This window comes from Manacus vitellinus, unplaced genomic scaffold, assembly GCF_001715985.3.
Source record: "Manacus vitellinus isolate BGI_N305 unplaced genomic scaffold, ASM171598v3 scaffold_29_pilon, whole genome shotgun sequence".
NCBI classification, from domain to species: domain Eukaryota; kingdom Metazoa; phylum Chordata; class Aves; order Passeriformes; family Pipridae; genus Manacus; species Manacus vitellinus.
In genome coordinates this window covers 5911086-5932596 of record NW_021940207.1, presented here as the reverse complement: position 1 = coordinate 5932596, position 21511 = coordinate 5911086, and the positions used below count along the sequence as shown (strand labels likewise).

At 36.8% G+C, this 21511-nt stretch overlaps 1 protein-coding gene across 8 annotated transcripts in view; it reads right to left on the bottom strand.

Moving 5' to 3' along the window:
• Positions 1-2545: 2545 nt before the first annotated feature.
• OPA1 (OPA1 mitochondrial dynamin like GTPase) overlaps positions 2546-21511 on the bottom strand; it is a 52614-nt gene continuing 33648 nt past the window's right edge. For 4 of the 8 annotated variants that reach the window (XM_029960766.1, XM_029960769.1, XM_029960767.1 and 1 more), the window contains 2 exons: positions 4975-5052; positions 2546-4497 (listed from right to left, as the gene is read on the bottom strand). In XM_029960766.1, coding sequence (XP_029816626.1) covers positions 4988-5052 — 65 coding nt within the window. In that variant the 3' untranslated portion in view covers positions 2546-4497; positions 4975-4987. Of the gene's footprint in view, positions 4498-4974; positions 5053-6719; positions 6853-21511 lie in introns of those variants that run through there. The other 4 variants (XM_029960765.1, XM_029960768.1, XM_029960770.1 and 1 more) reach the window with 1 other exon arrangement.

Here is a 21511-nt window from a genome sequence, read left to right as displayed (position 1 = left end):
CTTGCAGAAGTATAAAGTGTTTTAGCAAGAAATCCATGAACTATTCCATTTGGATGAAACATTTAGTCTGTAATTAGTCCTAAATTACAAAATAGTTTGCACATGCAAACAGCTTTCAGGTTAGGAGGGTTTGATAAACTTGTTGTCCACCTGAGATATACAAACAACATATTCCACAGAGGAATCACAAATGAAGCATGAGCAGAGTTTGCTTTGGGGATGCCCTGAATCTATGCAAGATGTGGAAGTTTGCTTTTCAAGCTTAATACTACTTATTCCATAACATGTCATTATTATATAGTTCTATAAGTGCATGAAGAAAATATGTTAATACTCATAGGCATAGATGTGATAGATAATATCACTTATGTTTGCACACTCAAGGCACAGTCTACCAACATAAAATAATTGGTATCTACATTTTTTAAGGCAAACATGGGTATGACCATCCTCCTTCATCCCCTTTATGTCTGTGTCTTTCATAGCAACTCTGAGGCCCGATGTTCTTGCAGATTTGTCCCAATGCCTGCTTTGGCTTGTGGAGGCCTTTAGTAAAGGATCCATGCAACACAGAGTGATGGCCTCAAATGACAAACAGGCCTCTCATTAGGTTTCTACTGGGCTAAGCAGGTGGAGACTGTTGAATGGAACTGAACACTTCAGATACTGCAAATACTGCAAACTTACTATGTACAACTTAAGACTTGGAGGGACCGGTGTTTTTACTGGGCCGGGAGTTGAACCTTGATGATTCTTGAGGATCCCTTCCAACTCAGCATTCTCTATGATTCTATGATTTGAGACCTTAGGAATCCATTCCTTGGGAGATATGAAAGACCCTCCAAACATCATGGCATTGACAGTGCAGAGTGCAAATTTATGACTATGCAGGACAGCTAGAGTGGTATTTCCACCTCACGTTTTGCTACCGGTCACATTCCTCTAGCCTTCCTTCTACAAAAGTATCTTCAAGGATGTAGAATTCAGGCAACTCTGGTGTGAAAGGTCTTATTCCTCATAAGATTCAGTCCTGGCATGCAGGAAATCATTGCCTTCCTTATCATTCAAGATCAATCCCTAAACAAACAAACATGACTCTGTCTGTGTCAATTTCAGAGATTGGTCAGAAATACTCTTTTGCAACCCATTGTTGTTTAGTGTATGCTGTACTCAGCTCTTGCCTTAGCCTCAGCTTCTTCCCAAGTAAAACACATAACACTGGGCTGTTCAAAGGTCATTCTTTGCTTCTTGTCTGCTCTTAAGACAGATGTTTCAAGGCATGACAGGGGACATAAACACATGCACACTGAGGGGAAAAAAAGGTGTCCAGGTGTTTAAGCAATGCCAAATATGAAAGAATTCCAGTTCACTGCTTTCTCCTTTAATCTGGCAATTCCAAGGGACCAAGCGTGTCATGACTTGTACCCAGAACACTTTCCGCTCGGGTGAGCTCAGACAAGGTCTGCATTAACTCCCCAACCTGCAAGAAAATTATTTGAAACAAAAGGTTCAGATATGTCCTTTTCCCTCCAACAAGCCTGGAAACAAATGGTACAGGAACAAGGTCAGAAAGGAATCGTCCGCCTACCATACCACTGAATTCATTTACCTACCTCAGAGCCCATTCAAGGAAAGGGGTGGGATGGGGAACAAGGGATGATATAAAGCAGAATGAAGCTCTGGGGTCGCTCGCTACATTACAAGATTTGACAGGCCTTTGCCAGCCTTCAGCTTCTTTGTGTCTTTCACATAATAGAGAAACACAAACTGAGCAGCCTGTGATCTGGGGGTTGAACTATTAGATGGAGCAAACTCTTTGCAAATGCTAATAGTATTGTAGCATCCTGTCAGGCAGCAACACAAAAAAGGATGTTGATTTTCACATGAACCAGAACAGATGCATTGTAAGGAAGGGTGCAATGAATGTTCCATCTCTAAACATCAAAAGCCACAGGCAATTGGCTTGTGGACATGAGGCAAAATACTGCTTCAAATGTTCCTAAATATAGTGGGCATACTGTTACCTTAATACTTATTTCATGAGGCTGGCAAAAAGAAGGCAGTTGCTTGAAATGGAAGTGAAAATGGTCTCCAGTTATGATTTCTATATTAATATCTAGATCTAAAGAGGCTTTTGTTGTGCAATCTACTATTTTCCAGCAGTCTGGAAGAGATAGTCCTTTATGAAACATGAATTCATGGGTTGGTAAGCTGACTGCTCTTTAACTCTCAAACCCATTGCCCCAGTCAGCATGTTTATTTTAAATGCACCTGAAACTAACACCCCGTAACAGTCTTCATTTATATGCCGGATATCAGTTCATTATTTAGACTTCCAGAGAGGAGCTTTCAATGTCTTGATTTCTCATGACATCTTTCTCTAAATGTATTACGTCGATGGTACATTAATTTATACAGCAAAAGAGAACACCTGGTACAGTTACCCCTAATTTGGTGCCGACACAGCACTTCTGAATCAGACATTTTGCTGTCATTAGCAGTGTACTTGTTCATGATTTAACAAATGAGAAAAAGGAGGTCAAAGTGACTTCTCAATTAGGTGCAACAGCACCATGTTCAAACCCCACATTTTATTATTCCTTCAGTTACATTTTTATTCAATAAATATCTAGTTTCCATGGAATACATCATGCTAAGTCTTAGATGAGCAGCACAGGGAAGTCAGAACTAAAACCTTAGGAACACACTAGAAGAGATGAACACGGGGCCACTGGATGCAAAATTTTGCAACATTTATATTACACAGAAGTTTTAAACAGTGATCTCTAGGTAAATGCAAAAGATTTTTCTTTGTTTTGCTTGTTTTTTTTTTACAAAGTACAGACTTCTTTCATTTGATATACACTAAGGTGTCTGCCTTCAAAATTGTGCAAACTTACATTTCTGAAGTTATCTTCAGAGAATGATGATGACATGCCAATTTTTTCCATTCTTCTGTTCTCAAACACTCATTTTCAGGAATAAATTTCAAAAAAAGAATCTCAAAACATTCAGTTAGACCACCCTGAAATATTTAACCTTTCAACATCATTTTACGAATACCTCTATGTTAGCTTTTTGTCCACATGGATGTCCAAATATTTGGGGAACATCTTACCAAACTTTCTATTTCCTCTGAGAGTAATAAACCAAAATCATATTTTTTGGAAAATATTCAGATTCCTTTCTTTTCATTTCCACACATCAAAATCAATTGCCTTTTCAAAAGGAAAAAATAAATCTAGGTCAGTTTTTCAGTACATTATCAGACAACTGCAAAACAAACTGTTTCAGGACTAGCACCTTCCTCCACACAAGTATTCAGAGGTGTATCCAGATCATTTGTGGCAAACTGTGGGCAGAAAAATACAATGGTGATTAACCACCAGGCACCTATGTTAGAGAGCTTATATCATGCTTACATTTGCCAGAAGTGATATTTCTATGGCAAAACTGAAAGGCAGTGGAAGAAAGATTCCTTACTAATTTTACTACGCTGAATGATAGACATCAAGTGGGTGTGGGAGGACCTTGTGCATAACATTCTTATAGAAGTGATTTTGGTCTTAGAGTAGCTATTAAAAAAAATGAAATTAATGACACTTTTCCTTTTTTTAAGTTAGGAAGTCAGAAAAGTTGGAATTGTACATTCTATCTTTCTACATTTCACACATACTCGATCAGGTTACTCTGTACCTATGGTGAAGGGAGGAGTTAAGAAGGAAATCTGAGTCTGTGCAATCCCAGAAATGAAATGTAATTGGCTGTGATTCAAGAGTAACAACATATATTAGGAAAAAACAGGTAGAAGGAGCAGTTGTTGACATTATTTCCTGAGCCTAAACCTTTTAAGATGTCACTGAATAGCAGTCTGTACTTTCACTTGAAAGCATTACAAGAATTGTTTGGATGACATCTCTCAATAGTTTAGGAGTTTAACAAAATCCACAACTTCCTCTAAAGATCTCAAAACCATGCTTTTAAACCTGTACCACAGTGATCAGCAAATGCTTCAACACAGAGCATAACAAATACAAATGGCATTATTTAGAAGGGCATTTTAATGTACGTACAAATACTAAAATGTTATGTCAAACTCCCAGGATCATTTGCAGGCAAGAAAATGACAACAGATAAAATCATCTCATGAATCTGATCCAGCTCTACCATACACGACAGATACCAAAAATAAAAGCTTTTTTCCCTTTCAGGAAAAAAACACCTTAAATGTACAACTTCAGCAAGCTCCCAAGCTATGTCATTGACACACAAGTCAGATTCTTCTGTGCATGTAGCCTCAAAAATTAAATGGGCAGGTGGATTTTATCTGAACTTCTCAACCCCATGAGACATTATTTTCTTTCTCCTCCAATGTTTTAGGATGCTCCCCAAAAGACAGGAAAGAGAATGGGACACAAAAGCCATTTCAATTCAGTCTTTGTGCAAGGAGAGGCTGCACAAGAGATCCTGGAGAAGGCTGTATTCTTGTGTAAAGTTCTGTTGAAAGAGAAAGGTGATTATTTTAAAATATGTACAAATGCATGACAGCACTTGGGCTTATGGTTTTGAGAACTAATATAGAAGAAATTTGGAAATTACCTGCATGCACATAGTTTTGCTAACAATATACAGTGTCTTTAAGCAAAACCAAAGAACCAAAATGCCTTCATAGAAAGTGTTCCCTTAAGACAGATAAAAATAATGAACTGAGAATAATCAACAGTGTTTCACAATATCTAAATAACTAGCCAGTAATTGTATTTCTAAGTTTCATATCTGCTTGTAGTGTAAAAGCTTAAAGTATAGTTCTGCAGTTTAAAAGTAAGAAACAGCACCAGCCAGGCAATGGAATAAAACACACTGGAATTTACACAAAGTCTTTATGAAAATGTGCATTTAAAAGAGATGGATAATAATTTTATACAGAAGAATGAGATAACTGTAGCAATGTTTTTATGATCTAAACATAATTACCTGCTTGAACAACCTATTTTTCTTGATGGAGGGCTTCTATGAAGGCTTCAAGTTTCTCCTGGATTTCCCGAACTTTTTCTGGAGGAATTAAAAAGATCACCATTCAAATACCTATTACTATTAAGTACCTGGGGACAGGTACAAAAAAAAAACCAAACACACAAAAACCAAACATGCAAACATGAGCAAGAATTAATGCTGTCATCAATATTACTCTATGCATTTTCTTATTACGAAGATTTACAACATTTTTCTATATCAGAAAAATGAAACCCTGTCCCATTTGAAGAACTCCTACAAACATATTTTATGATTATCATGCTAACTTAATAATTCAAAAATTTACTGAATGAATCCAGTACTAGAAACATTGTATTTCAAAAACCTGAAATTTCCATCAGATCATGCACAGAAGAACTACTGTACACCTGCTACATGCCGGGAGTTGTTAGTTTTTAAACAGCGCCCACTAACCCCTTTCTTCTTCAACCAAATATCCTTACTCTCCACAGCAAGTGTAATAAATACCACTAATGACTAAAGAGAGTTGAAAGCTGGTGCCCTTCCACCACGGAGAATTTTAGGGAACCACACATCAGTATTCAAGACATCTCCTCGAAAGGGAATGCACAATGCTAAGAATGTTTAAAACTTGCACTTTATTTCCTTGCATTTCAGTAGTAACCAGATGATGTGGGTGGAATCTCATTTTATATAAAAACTAAAGCTGGGAGTTTATTTCTCTGCAAAAACACGATTTGACCACAACTACAAATAGTTACTAAGAATGAAAAGGCAACATTGATGGGGCAAAATCCAGGGGCTTAGGCATTTTTCCACTCTTTTCTCTATTCCATACAACACTTGTCATCATATAACCTATTTGATTTATTAAACTGGTTATGAAGCAAGATTTAGAACATAGCTGGAGTCCAAAGCCTGTGAGATTTCCTGCTTCTCTCTCACCACATCCTCATTTGAAGCTCCTTCTGTGTGTGATTATAGCCATGAAAAACACACACTTCAGAAATATGAAGGAACAGGGAGAGAGCAGTAGGAGAGGCAAAAATAAGTTAGATGAGCATAAACACAGACAAATATTTTTTTCCAAGCTAAAAATACTATTGGATTAAAGCCGTATGTTTCCTTCTTTGAGATACAGGGTTTGAGTTTTTTTAAAAAAACTTTTATTAATGTTTTCTTCTCTTTAGCAATTCCATATGTTTTAAACTTGCTTTGCTGAGCTGAAGTAACAGCAAAACAGAAAGAAAAATAAAAACAATCTGCTTTAAATGGGATACATAAGAATGAGAGTGAAAAAAAGTTATCTTTTTAATGTAGAACATTTTAATGTAGGTATGGGAACCAAAAGTTTAATTGAACAAAATGACAACTCCACAAACAGACATAAAACGCATTTTAGAGTAATAATAACAATAACAACAACTCAACAAACACCTGCAGTCCTTTTCTAACAGAAATAAAGAATTTTAGTTAGCATTTCAAAAATATGGAAAATAGCCCAAATGAGGATGAAGTAACCTCAAAGTTCTATCTTTATCTTGTAATTCTTAGGTGACGAAGGGCAAGTCACTGAGACTTTCAACACTTCAGTGTGCCCTTCCCCAGTGGTGCTTATCTGCAAACACAGAAGTACAGTGAAGCTGAATCACACTCTAGGCCCTAAACAAAACACCTAAGAACCTTCTTGGATTTCTTTTTAAAGTACTGATTCTTTTTAAAGTACTTTGATATTAAATGAAGATTACAGTCAGTGTGAGGGCAAAAGCTGTACCTTGGAAGTTAAGAAACAACAGTAGCTGATTTTTACCAGGTTAAAAAAAAAATTCGGATTCAGTTCAGCAGAATCTATGAAAGCTGTCAATGAAAAAAAAAAAGGTAGATCCATTGTCACTTCTCCTCATTAAGCACATTCAAACTGTTCCAATTACTACCTTTTTAAATGAAAAAAAGAATATGCCTTGTTTGCATCTCAGTATATAAAACTCGTGTAATGAAAGTGTTATTTCTATGGCATTTATTTAGACAAATACTTACCTCTCTTCCAATACTGTTGCTCTATGAATGTTTACAAAGTTAGCTTTGAAATAATGTCATATTATTTTGGACAGAATTAACATATTTGTTCACCACACCTGGACAGACGAGGCTTTGAGCAACCTAGTCTAGTGGAAGGTGTGTTTGCCCATGGCAGGGGGGTTGGAACGAGATGATATTTATGGTCCCTTCCGACCCCAACCATTCTATAATGATTCTAGTTTTGGAAATTACTAATCCTGAACCTTGGTCTCCAAAATGAACAGCAGGTGCCAGTGATAAAACCTGAGATCAGATCTCACAAGTCAGATGTCTTCATGTTGTGCTTTCAGTAGCTTTCTGTGACGCTTTTCCCCCCCCAGTTGCTACATGCTTTCCCAAGTGTGTTCTTTGTATTGATCAAGCCATTAGACTCAGTGAAAGCAGGCAGATTTAGCAGTATTAAATGCAAATATTTTTCTTCTTCAACCTCTTGTTAATGAAATATTCCAGTCCTGAAAATTAATAGCATCAGCAAAAACCTGTAATTATTATTTCACCCTTAAAAAAAGGTTTGTGCCAACAAATCTATTTTAATTTTCTGATTATGGTATATTAAAATAACAGGATAGCAAATACATACTCCACCAGAATATACTGAATCAGCTGTGTTTGCTCAGAGAACAGACATACTAAAATTGACTTCATATTATGAGCACTTTATTAGTTTTTATACTTGGACTGAATTGAAATGATTACTTAACTGTAATAATTACGAGGTCTTGAGGTAATTTAATACTTTGAAATAACATGCTGGCTATTCTTAAAAAGAACAGTTACAATGACTGCCAAATAGCTGCAATTATTCATCCTATGCCCTGTATTTTTAGCTGCAGTAAAGCCCTTTGCAGCAGCAGACCTCAGCCAACCTATAATACTTTCCCCACAAATCCATTCTGCAGCACAGAGCAGCAGTCTGATGAATTGGTTTACTTTTTAAATAGGCTAATGGCAGAGTTATGCATTTACACAACACTAATCTTAATAAACTCGTAAATATAAGTGCTCAGACAGAACTTTTCTAATGAGTCCAAGTGCAGGGTCTGCAATTCTGGGATAATTACCTACAGTTTCACCAGCACCATGTGATGTTGCATGTAGAACAACAACTAATTCTTAAAACTAAGAGAGATATTACCCATCTTTAAGAAAGTTTTCGGCTTTGTGAAATGCACAAGCTCTGTACCCATATTTGCAGGGTTTTGACTGACACTTAGATCAAAATACTGACTTACACTTGTAAATTACAGTACATTCTGTTTTGAGGAAGGTTTGTCAACATGGCAAACCCAGAAAATCCTTTGGGTTTCAGATAAGAATAATTATTGCACAAGTAAATTAAGGGATAGACAAAAAGTGACCTGTTGCACTTTCTAGGTTTTGTGATACTGTGTTTTTCCATGCACAAGTAACCCACAGATTAAAAGCATTCAGCTTGCTAGCAAATTACTTTTGTAACAGGTTGAACTACCCCAGCACTGTTACACAATGCTTCCATGTCACAGAAGGCTATTAAAGCACTACACTCTTATTACACAGTAGTGCAGAAATTTAAATATACAGTATTGCTTACACTGGATTCTAGAAAGATGATGTGCACTTTAGTAGTGCTAATGCAGATCTGAAGTTACAAATATGCAATTCTTCCAGCATCTGTTAAACACTGATCAAAAATCAAATTAAGTCAATGAGGAATAACTGTAACTAAACCCTTGTTTCCATCTTAGAACAGTAAAATTCACAGGCCTAGGGGCCATGAATGGCTATTCTATTTCCCATTTACCCCATGTTTACCTAAAAGATAAGCTGTTCATACATCAACTCACTATGCCTCTTGATCTGGTCATGAATATTCCCGTAATCCTCCCTCTATATCCCATAAAACTTCACTGACAGAATGAGGAAATTCTTTATTCAGATGTCTTGAGATCCTCATTCATGTTCAGTCTCTCCTGATCTCCATATGAAACGTTATTGCTACCCGCTCATTTTCTTTCCATTAATCCTGTGATCTTAAATCTAAAAGGCTCAAAACCAGACTAATTGATCTGTAATGAGGATTTGGATACACTGTGAACATATAAAGACACAGGCACAGATAAAGTTTGGTTTTCCTAATATCATAAGCTGGTCAAAAGCGGAACCCCTGAAATATTCAGTCTTAGAAGGAGTGCTTGTTTTCTGGTTGCTGCCTTACATGCCTGAGCTTATGAACAGTGCTAAAGTGAAGCAAGTTTTTAAGTGCATCTCCTGAGGTAAGGCCAAATAATCTCAAAATAATATTAAACACAAAAGCTAAGTACATTACTGATTTATTGCAGATATACTTAAAGTAGCCAGAAAAAGTTTTCTGGATACTTTCCAACTGCATTAATTGGTTTAATAAAAGATGTAGCCTTTGCCCACAAAACCTGTTGCTTATGGTTCTGAAGATAAATGAAGTTTGAGACATTCAAATGCATATTTACCTGTATAAAATCAATAGCTCTAGTACAGATTTTTAAAGATGTTCATGTCTGTCTACACCAGAACAGGTAGAAAACTGCACAAGTGCTCTGGGCAAATTAAAAAGCTTTTCATTCCCATTTACAAATTTGCCCATATGACATCAAATTTCAGTTGCAGCATCAAAAAAACCTGTAAAATCTTTCTGGACACAGATTCGTCGTTATTTTATACTTTGATGAAACTTACAGCATTAAACAACCACCAAAAAAAAAGTGTTGAATACCTTATTATAAATCTTCCTGTTCTACACTGAAGTGATGTCTACCTCCAACAAATGTTTACACGACTTTGATATTTGAAAGCTCATGCTTGTTACTCCTTTGGCTCTTGATTGTATTTAGACTTCAGTTCTCTCCCTTCCTTTTTTTTTTTTTTTAATCTTCCTTCCTTTCTTAATCCCTTCCTTGCCTACAAACATTCTCACTGCTTGCTGTGCCACTTCTGTGTTATGGTTAATTAACCGTAGAGGCAGAAATGTTGAATTTAACGCTGTGAATGCATCATCTTTCCTCTAATAAAAAGGAAAGCCCAGTCAGTCAGAATTCATCAGAATGCCCAGAAGCACACCATTAAGAACTAGAGATGTCAATCCAAAGTTTTCTATTGAAAGTTGATTTTTTGCTTAGGGCTACCTAAGACACAAGCCTCATAGTTCTATACAATCCCTATGAACAGTCAGATGGAGAAGAGATGGAGGAAACACCTCTTATTCCTCGATTTTCCAAGAGTAATGAGAAAGCTTTACTTCTTGTGGAAATAGTATGAGGCAGCATTCTCACAGCCACTCCAAATAATGCCACAGAAAGCAGACTTTCCACCCACAGTCACAAGACATGTATCAACATGCTTACTCATGTCTCATGCAAACACTACCATAATTCACTGATCATTGCAAGGTCATGTCCTGCTCAATTTTAGAAAATCCTTTGAAAGTACCCATCACATTTTTTGCCAGTTTCCTCTTGTTCACATACCATACTTCCATCTGGATAAGACCAAGGGGAAAGCTAAAATTTTAAGGGGGGGGGGTAAAAAAAAAGGCAAAACCACCCAGGCTGCCCTTAAAGAGACAGAACATCATTTGTCATCTGCAAAGACAGATTTATAAGTAGAGGGCCCCCTCTGTTCCTTTAAGGCTGCAAAACAGATGGGAAGTGAATGGACAGTCAAAGGGTCAAGAAAACACATGGGAGGTGCTGCTTGTCTGCTGTATGTATGTTCCCAGCATAAGAAAGAGGTCAAGATTGTAACTGCATGGCTGGGTGCTGGAAAGGCCTTTTCTTTAAGCTGTTACAAAGACAAATGTCGTTCCTCATCCTGTTGTCAAACTGCTATAAATATTGTTCATCAAGAGAGTTTCAGCAGCTAAAAGTTTTTTTTAAAAAAGGCCGGGCAGGAGAATGAATCATGTGAATGATTCTTAAACAATTAGCTCATTAGTGTAATAAAAGCACCACAGAACCTTGAAAAGTTTAAATGGAATTTATAATAGTTCATGAAGTAAATCCATGAATCATTAAGAATATATAGCCTTTAAAATGCAAGCTTGCAGAAAATAGCCAGCATGCTCTACAGTTACCACTAGTTATAGTGAATGAAGGTGTTAACTGATGCTACATTGTAGTAGCTACATTGCAGTATTGTTACAAAATGTTTCTTATGTGTTGCAATCCAGATTTGAATTTGCATCCAGTTTGAGTTCTTTTTAAAAATTCTGACTTCAGTTTAATTGTGTTCTTCCTATAAATACATTTATAAACCAGACCTCCTCTTTCATTCATAGAAAGCCATCCTACCATTATATCCACCAGACTCGTGACTTTTTTACTTGCCCTAAATCTCTTTGCCATCCCGAGACAAAAGGTATTTTAATTTGGGCAATCTATGATACCTGTATGCCAGTTATCAGCTGCAGAAAGATACTGAGAAGGACAAGGAGATGCTCTAACTATCCAAGTGCAACACGTGAGATGCTTTCATTATTACATAGACAAAGATAATATTTCAGTGTCCTCTCAAAAATATTTATTTTAAACCCTAGAATAAGACAAGGTGCTAAATGAATTATTTTAATATCACTATTAAAATCTCCAAGGGTCAGCCAACATATCAATTTCATGGATATGAGTTCATCAACAACTGCCTGCTGGTGACCTGGTTGAACATCTCCTTTTGCACGGCCTTAACAGGAAAAAACATCAAGGAGCCTGTTTCCTACAAAGATGTATTTGCCTTTTCCCTGTTGTAGGTAAATTCACCTCCGAAACAGGAAAAGATTGCCTCCGGATTATATAGTTAGCCTGCTGTAGAAACATAATAAAATTAAGAAGCCAGTTTAGACAGAAAAAACCCCTGAGTCACAACTGCTATCACTGAAGTCACTTTTGTTGCAAGTATTAATATCACATCAATTATTAATCCCTGTATAGCATACCTGAGCAAAGCTGCCTGTATAAAAACAGTATTACCTTTATTTTAGACTAAAGAGAACCAGGCAGCAGCAGAAGAGAGCTTGTCTGAAAACATCTCAGCTATTTTTACAAGGTACTGAGAATTGGAATGTTATTTTAGCATTATTAATGATGATTTTTAGTTCCAGAAATGGGACTTGTGTATTGTGCTGATGAAATCGTAGATTACGAATCAATGTCTTGATCTACAGCTGCTTCAGATTCACAAGTAAGACCTCTGCAGATTAACAAAATGTTTTTGGCCACAAGTTTCCCACCTCCCCCAGTGGAACAGAACAGAAGCTGACTGTGTTTCTTGCAGCAGTCCCCAGGGCTCCTCAGGCTGGCAAACACAAAATCCTTCTGTCTCTGACAGAGCCTTTGAGAATTGAGATACAGGGCCTTTGAGAACTGAAGCAAAACTGATAACTATGTAGACTACTGACTTTATACAAGACATGTTTCTATGGGTTATTACACATCAGCCCCACTTTTCTACGAAAAGGAAACCAAATAGTACCAAACCATGATGTCAGATCATGAACAATATACATTTCTACACCATCATTAAGGTCAGCCTAAGGTACCAATGATCCTTACTCTGTATTAAGTTGCAACTTTATGAGAGTCACAGTGTCTGCAATAGCAAGGTAAGAGTTGGACACCTTTCAGTTCTCTGTCTCTACCTTGGATTTTTTAATTAAAAATGTTCTAATAACTCAATCTTTCAACAGAATTTAGCTGTGCTGCTTACTGGACAGCTAGAAGGAGCTTAGTAGCAGAATGACAAGGCAACCTTATACAGCAGACTCATATCTGGAATCAGACTTAAAGATACAGAAAGATTGAATTTCCAAATCAAAATTGTTTAAGCTAGAATGAATCAGAACATGATGATATTCATTACTTTGGGTAGAAATAGTAAAAAGTATAAAGACAAGTCAGAAATATCACCCAATGATTCATTCAGTGATATTACAAAATATTAATTTTTTCTTATGCAAAAAGGACATATACAGCTATAAAGGTAAACTACTTATGTAAAGGCTACTGTAATCTTAAGGCTATAAAACTGTAAAGAGACTTTAACATAAAAAATAACTGATATATGCTGTTTCTCCACCAAAAGAAAGCATACTTAGTAATTAGATAGATAATAATATGCTATCAGGACTATTTATGTGAATTATAGAATATGGCAGAAAATAAAATGGTGATGAGATTAATTTTTAGATCATAAAAATAAACAATTTTTGACAGTCAGAAACTTAAGTCATCATACCCTGAAGAAAAACAGATGGATCTATTTTTCTTTTTTTAGTTATCATTTCTAGCTGAAAATATTTCCTTCTCTTTTTATATAAACTTCAAAATTAGAAGTGGGGTCCACTACAGTAACAATTAACAATGTACAACATACATACACTACACTGACTTCTCCAGCTTTCAGAAATGTGAATGTTATACTGGTCCATTTAAAAGCCTCTATTTACATAAACAGTAAATCTCTCCATGGTAAGTACTTACTTAAATTTTGACCAATAAGTACCCCCATAAGCAACCAGTACTAAAGAGAAAATAGCATCCAATTAGATGTTTTGATCCTTGCATCATTAAGGAAATTTTAGGGAAAAAAATATATTCAGCAGACAACACCAGAATGACCCTCAAGTAAAAGAGACATGGGCCTAGGGTAAGATTAACAGGCATTAAATATGTCATTATTCATGTAGCAGTTTATCACTGTTTTTCAATGTCAACTTTAAGTGATAGGTTTCGTTTAGTCAGTGACAAATGTGCTGAACTTTGTAAGGATCCGTTTTAGGACCTGGACATCAGTGCCTAGCTCTTCATCAATAACTAAGAAATCACAGCAGACAGGCTTTGGTCATCTGGGATTCTTAAGTTAAGTAAACCATCACTCCATCACAGGATATTTACAAGTGATGTATGTTCTCCCTCGAGGATTACTTCCCTCTCTGAGAAGATGCAGCTTTCTAAAGTACTTTCTGCCATGACACAAAGCAGAAACCACCTTATCTGCACTTTGACACAGGCCGTCCTACACATTCTTCTGGTTTTAATTCATTAGTTTCATGCAGCTGCCCCAAAACTCAAGAGAAAACAACAAAAAAAAAGAACTTGAACATTTAACTGGTGTCTTTCACATCAAAGCACACTTGTTTGTGTTAATTTCTAAAATTATCTACATGGAATTAAAAACATGATAATCACGCAAAACCAATTAATTTGCATTCCACCAGAAAGTTAGCAAATCTACTGTGATATATTGTGACTTGCATACGTTCAGAGGTAGGGGAAATTGAAGACATGACCACACAGACTCATTTCAAGCACACTGTGCCCCAACTTCGTGCGTCACAGAGCACCAGGACCTCTACAGAGCTCAGAGGGAGCACAGGAGTCATGCTGCCACCAGGCACTGGTGACACCAGCACAGGCTTGAACTAGTTAGACACAGACAGCCCACACGATGTGACTGAGATTTAGGCAGAAATGAATGTGCTCTAAATGACAACCGGCCTCTGATAAGATACAGGGCCATGTTAACGTCTCCAGGGAACCTGCTGGCAGGGGACACTGCAGCTATTCTGCACATGCTTAGCAGAAGTTGGAGATCTGTTCAGTGATTCCCAGAGGCTGCTCTGCTTCTGTCTGGTTAGAAGGCCACCACATCTCCTGGTGTAATGTTCTGCCAACTCAGGATCAAATGAGAACAGAGTGCTCCTCACTGCAACAACCAGAAGAGAGGAGCAAAGCAAGACTGCTGCCACCTCTGGAATTGCCTCACAACTATGAAGTAACTATATGTTTACCTAAGTAGGTTCTGAAACTCCAATATTTAGGCATCATGGAAGAAAGGAGAGTACAAAATAACCCTAATTCTTCAGATTATAATAAGATCACTCCTCCATTTGCATTTCCTAGGATGCTTCCCTCTTTCCCATGTCTGTCTTTGAGCAGTAGGGGCAACATCTGGGCACTGTGATCAAATGTCTTGAAAATGATACCTTTTTTCTGTATCTTGAAAACACCAAAAACCACATTGGTTCTAAACAAGCACCCTAAGGACTGAATTAAGGACTACTAACCATTGCCTTTTGAGCTGTTTTGTCTGCCTCTGGTTTCTAGGGGAAAATTATCTAAAATGTGCTTATTTGAGAGGTCTTTCCCCTTACAGCTGAGCTTTGCCCCTATGAAATGCTGTGACCTTTGGAAAAAAGTTAAAGCTTATAACAGAAGAGCAAATGAAGGTAAAGACTTTAGAGAGCCAAGTCAAAGCATAATTTTAAGGAGCACATGTAATCAATAATGTCATGTAGGACAGAGGTCAAATCAAAATACTGTTAACAGTCATCTCAAGGAACTGAAATTTAATTAGGCTACAGTAATGACCACAATATACGATTATTTTCACACAACATTTTTTTTCTGCAGCTAAGAGTAACGAAAGAAAAAAAAAATGTAACCACAGAGTAAGTAATTATATGCAAAGTACCCTTCACAGACTTTATCCCTAACCTCCATAAATGCATAACAAAAAAAGGAGACTTGCTTGCATTCAGTTTGTTACATACAACAGACACAACAGAAACCATTCAGCTTAGCCACATATATCACAGGATTCCAGATCCTGAGTCAGCAACTTGCATATGGAAGTACCAGCCTTAGCTAACATTGGCCTTCTAACTCCATTAAAATGCCAAGTTTATTATATGCCTATATGATATTAAATCACTCATGCTCCAAGTTGGCAAATGGTTTACATTCAACATGAGAAAAAGTAAATTAAGAATTTAATGCTGTGACTTCAAAGCAATGACTTCAGATATAAAACTTGGAAGTATTTTACTGTAACTCTGGTTTGTTTAGTTTTTATATGTTTTAGTTTTTACAGGAAAATAATTAAGTTCTGCAAACTCTTATATTTCATAGCTTACAAAAATACGACAGAATTGAAACAAATGGCCCTAAGCTGTCTTTTCTTCATGTGAGGGCTTTCTCCTCAAATGTTTCAAAAAGTTTTTGTGCAGAACAAAGTCTCAGCTAGCCCATGACACCTGTACAGGTGTCAACATTACTGACAAACAAACTTGGAGGCTGATCCATTCACATTCGTACCTAGCAATTTCAGGATCAAGTTTCCACAGGCATTCCCACCTCCTGCCAAAGACTCTCCCAAGCACATGGTTTTACTTATAATTTTGGTGAAGTTCTAGGCTTTCTTTTCCAGCTTGTGAGGACAGAGGATACTGGATGAATAGCACACTGACCTAGGAAAGCTGCTTTGTAGGACTATGCTCTGTTTATCCTGTGCAAGTAAAGGATGCCTTTGCAACATTCATCATTTTTTCTGTTTAAAAGGAATAAAGGAGAAGAAATAAATGAAGATAGGACATGTATTTCTTTGGGGTCTGTGAGATTTCAACTCCAGTGAAGTCAATGGCAAAGCTCCTGCTGACTGCCTGAAGTATACAACATCCATGTGCACCATCTAGCACATTTGAAATACTACTGCAATATGGATAGATGTAGCTTAGCTTTAGGATAAAAGACACCGGAAGATACATTTCCTTTACAAAACGACTGAAGCATTCAGCTCCTAACAGCTTTTTAGTAACAAAGCTCACAAACTAATGCTTTCCACGCAGTTGCTAATGAGAAATGTGTAGCTGAGAAAAAAAATGGCCATCCTTTACAATCTTCATAAATTACATACCACACAAACAAACAAACGAGACCCAGAGAGAGTGGAAAACATGAGGAACAAGGATAGGCAAGTGCATCTTCCTTCCATTGGGAAATGTTTAGCATCCAAGACACCAGTGCCCACTGCCTAAGCTGCGCTCATGGGAAGCACCAGACGTGGGAGGGCTGGCACTCGACTGGCCGCGGGCTCAGCCTCCCGAGCCTCCTCCACAGGGCACTCATTGCCATCTTGTGTTGGGAACCTGTACGGCAACTTACTGCACAGAGCTCACACTACCGAGGAAGTTTGCTTTGGCCCTTTATACAAAAAGAGGAAGTCCAGAAGAGTGGAATTCTGGAAACAATTAAGTAGTTCTGGGAAGCCTTTTACTGGCACCTGAACATTTTCAAAAACTACCACACTAAAAAGTAGTCTACAGAAAGTTAAGATTTATCCACTTGCTATCAGTTTTGCAAAGAATATGGAGTATTTCTGCTGAAATTACTACTCTATCATTTGTGTTAAAAATAAGGCAGCATAAAATATATTATTCATGTTGAAATCACATTTTTTCATCCATGTATTTGTTTCTTTTCCAGAAAAAAAATCTTACTGCCCTGTACTTAAAAACATAGCTAAAAAGATAAAATTCTAGTGAATATGAGACTTCAAATAATTGTCTTTTATAAAAAAACAACCCACTTTGGCATAGCCATCAAAAAGACCCTGAAACCAAACAAATGCCAGCAGCTTTACTGTTTCAACAAATTTTGCAGAAACACTCCCATCTTGAAATACAATTAAAATTTAAAAACTTCAGTAACTTCAGAGGCAGCCTGCAGGAATGTTCCATGTCAGACACTTTGGAAAGTTAAACAAATACAAAAGAAAGCAGTATGAACTAGTAAGTACCATAAAAGATCACTGATAAAATTAAAGGATATATACGGACTGATCCATCTCCGAAGGTATTGTAGAAATATTGCCAACTAGAAAGTCAATATAATTCTTCCTGTTGCTGATGAGGCAAGAAAGACCTGGCTATGTTCTTTAACTGGCAGACAAAATGGGAAAAGAACTTCAATATAAATAATGCACCACAGTCGTGAAGGAGGTTTTAAATTGCATTAAAACAAGTTCCTACCCACTGCTGAATAAGCCTGAAGTGCCCAGTTAGACATGTAAGACACAGCAAAGTCCTTGTTTCTGCATCCTCAGCAAAACAATAAACACAACTATACCTACAGTTTAAAAACATGACAAGGGAAATATCACGACTGCCACTTTTCACAAAAGAACTTGGGAGTTGTAGCAGATAGTTCATTGTAGCCATCAGCTCACTGCTCAGCAGCAGGCAAAAGACGAAATAGGCTATAAGGAATTACTATAAAAAGACCAGAATAAAACCCAGAAAGCATCACAATACAACTGCATAAATCCATAATGCAGATATACTTCAAGTAATTGTGCAGGTTCTGTTCTTTCACCTCAAGAAAGGTTTTACAGAACTAAGAAAGGGGAAAAGAGTGGCAAGGCTGACTGAAGCTAGGAAACAATGTCTGTGCAAAGAACAACTACACCATGAGAATTTTTCAAGCCAGGAAGAAGATCAAGTGCAGGTAGCATATACATCTATGAAGTCATGAATGGCACAAAAAAAAAAAAAAAATAGAAAAAGATTACTGAACATTTTTTACAGAGCAAGAACTAAGGAGAGCCAAATGAAACTGGCAGGTGGTTCAGAAACAAACAAAAGGAAGTACTTTTTCACACAATGTGTAGTTGAACTCTGGAACTAATTGCCACAGGATGTTGCAGATGCCAAAGTTTACATGAGTTCAAAAAGCAATTAGAGAAATGCACAGGATGAAAAAAAAAATCCTTGAATGGCTATTAATCACAAAGATATTACCTCATGATTAGGAAATCTTGTAACCACAGATTGTTGGATGCTGTTAGAGCATAACAGGCATGTACTGCTGCATGCTTAACCTGTTCTTATGCTGTTCCCACGTCGGCTCATTGCCAGGAACACGACACTGGGATACATCAGCTGCAGGTGTATCTTTCAATACAGGTATTCTTATGGATTGATTGCATTTTAGGACACTTTCAAAGTCACTTTTTCCAATTCAGCTATTCATATTCTCTTCTGCCCCTTTTTTGCACCTTATGATCCTTTCTCCTTAATAGTCTCTAATCCTGGAGCTTCTTTATTTCTATAAACTTAGTAACTTGCTCATTTCACTGGTACAAGTATCATAATATACTTATGTTAAAGAGTATATTTACATTACACTTAGAGCCTTTTTTTAAAGAAAAAACAACCTTCAGTAGATTACAAAACTAGTAATTTGTTAGAAACTGTTCAAAAGTTCTGTTTAACACTCTTTAAAATACCTAGAATAAAACTTGAGACATCAACACTGAGAAGCAGCAAGATTCATGGTATAAACATCATCAAGGAATATCCTGATGTGGGATTAAAATAACATTCAAGGTTGTATAACACAGATAACAAAATCAGCTGAAATCAGTTTTGAGTCTTATATGAGCTCTCATTACAATACTGGGTCACCCATGCTAGTAACAGTTTGCCATTAACCAGTATCCTGAACAAACAATAAAGCACTTCCAGTGCTTCAGCATTAAAAGACTGATGTAACAGCAGTGGGACAGTGTTGCCATATCATCATCATCAAGAGGAAGCACCCCAACCTCAGGTATATAAATAATTTACATTTGCAAGTACAGTTTCCAATCAGGAAGTGAATCCCAGCCTCATATTTACAAATTTAGATGGAAACTAAAAGACTATTTGTAACCACCAGAGAAATGACATCCTGGAACACGTCTTCAGTGTGAACAGTGAGCCTCGACAAGTTAACTGATTTAAAGACAAAGCTCAAGATATTCCAATCAGCTGGGTTATATAAACACAGCTGCCTGGGATAGAGAGACTGGACTTTGTGATTTAGGAGATCACTTCCCTTCCTAATTAAAATACCAATACTTCATGAACATGTGTTGTCAGAGCCAGGATTTTTTTCTTTAAGCAAAGTCCTGATCGTCACTAAATGCTATAAGAAGGAAATTACTTGTATGGCTATATGAGAGTTCAATGCTCTATGCTTTCAAAATCTGTCTCAGGGGATAAAAAGAACCCCTGCACCAAAGAAAGGCACTATTCACTAAGGGAAAGGCAAAGAAACCCCCTTTTCTTGTCATTTCCCCATAAAAATTACTGCCACTTAGCAATAAAAGCATGCAGAAAGAACACAACTGATCCGAGTACAGAGCTAAGCAGTGGTAGTTTTAAAATCTTCCCACAGGTACAATAAAGCAGAACGTGCCATCACACATCGTTTTGTACTGAGTAACAATTATTTCCTTAGAATAATGTGAGTGGGATCTGTGACCTCCTGAATCTAAAGAAACACAGTGCAGTGACATGTTTTTGCTACATAATAATTTATGAAATGCAAACAACACACTTGAAGCATATACACCAATGTACAGACACCTCAGGTTATAAACACACACAGGCTGCTCCTGCACGTCTAGTCTTAGCTTACAAAATAACAACCCCAGCTGTTACTGCTTTGAAATGGGAGCTTATTGCTGGGGCTTGGGAGGAGCAAAGTTGACAATGCAAAAATTCCAAGTCGATTTCAGTGCAAAATAAAGACAAGTTAATTTAAACATTATGTGCTTGTTAGTATTCTTTTACTTTGTTTTGAAACATGGAATATCTAAGGATAAATCAAAGTTGCCATGTTTTACTCTATACCAGTGTTTGCTCAGGGGAAAAAAAAAAAATCAGTATCCAGCATCAAAGCAAGCAAGCACCACTGCTCACTGAGAAAAGGAGGTAATTTCCTCAATAAAGGTCTGAATCCTACTCTGCAGGCTACCACTCATTTTACCTCAACACATATATAGAGGAGGAAAACCCCTTATTTTGTAAAACACTTTCTACCCATTCTAAAAGGATGTTTACATGAAGGTTGACATAGGGTTTCAAAAGCAACACAGGACGTTTGAAGAGAATTATGTAGCTATCATAAAAATTCTATCGTCATACCACTTGTTTCAGAGATCAGTCAAGAAGACCCAGACAATTTGCCTGAGATCACAAAATTCCTACTCACGGTTCCAAAATATTATAGAAACTTTCTAAAGGACAACAAATACCACTGACTGTGATTTTAATAACAACACTTCCAATAATAAGATAGCACTTCCAGTGTAACCAAACCAGCACTATCAAAAGCAAATCCTCAGATTTTGAGTTTATTATAAGCAAAATATTTCTTTTTTATTCCATTTTGGATGTAAAAAATAGAATACATGATTTATACTTAGGAAACTAACAGCAATTGAAGGCTTTTCTGTCCCACTGAACCCTTGATATCAGAACTTTGCTAATTAAAAGAAGAAACATTGACCATAAAATTCATTCATTCTGAAATAAATACGCAAAGTCATATTTTAAAACAAAAATAAGTTTCTAAATTGAACACAAAATACAGGTCTAAGAAAAAGGTCACCTGTGATGTCAACATGCAGATATTTATATAACTACATGAACTCCATTTATCACAAGCTTTTTTTTTCCTTTTCCCTTTTGCACAGCATTGTTTTTTACCCTACCAGTGCAGGTGCATAGCTGGGGTTTAAGTGGAAGTCTCATAGAACAACAGAAGAATGCTGCCCAAAAATCAACTGTATGTGTGCAAGACAAGCCCCATCAGCTAAAAGTCAGTCTAAA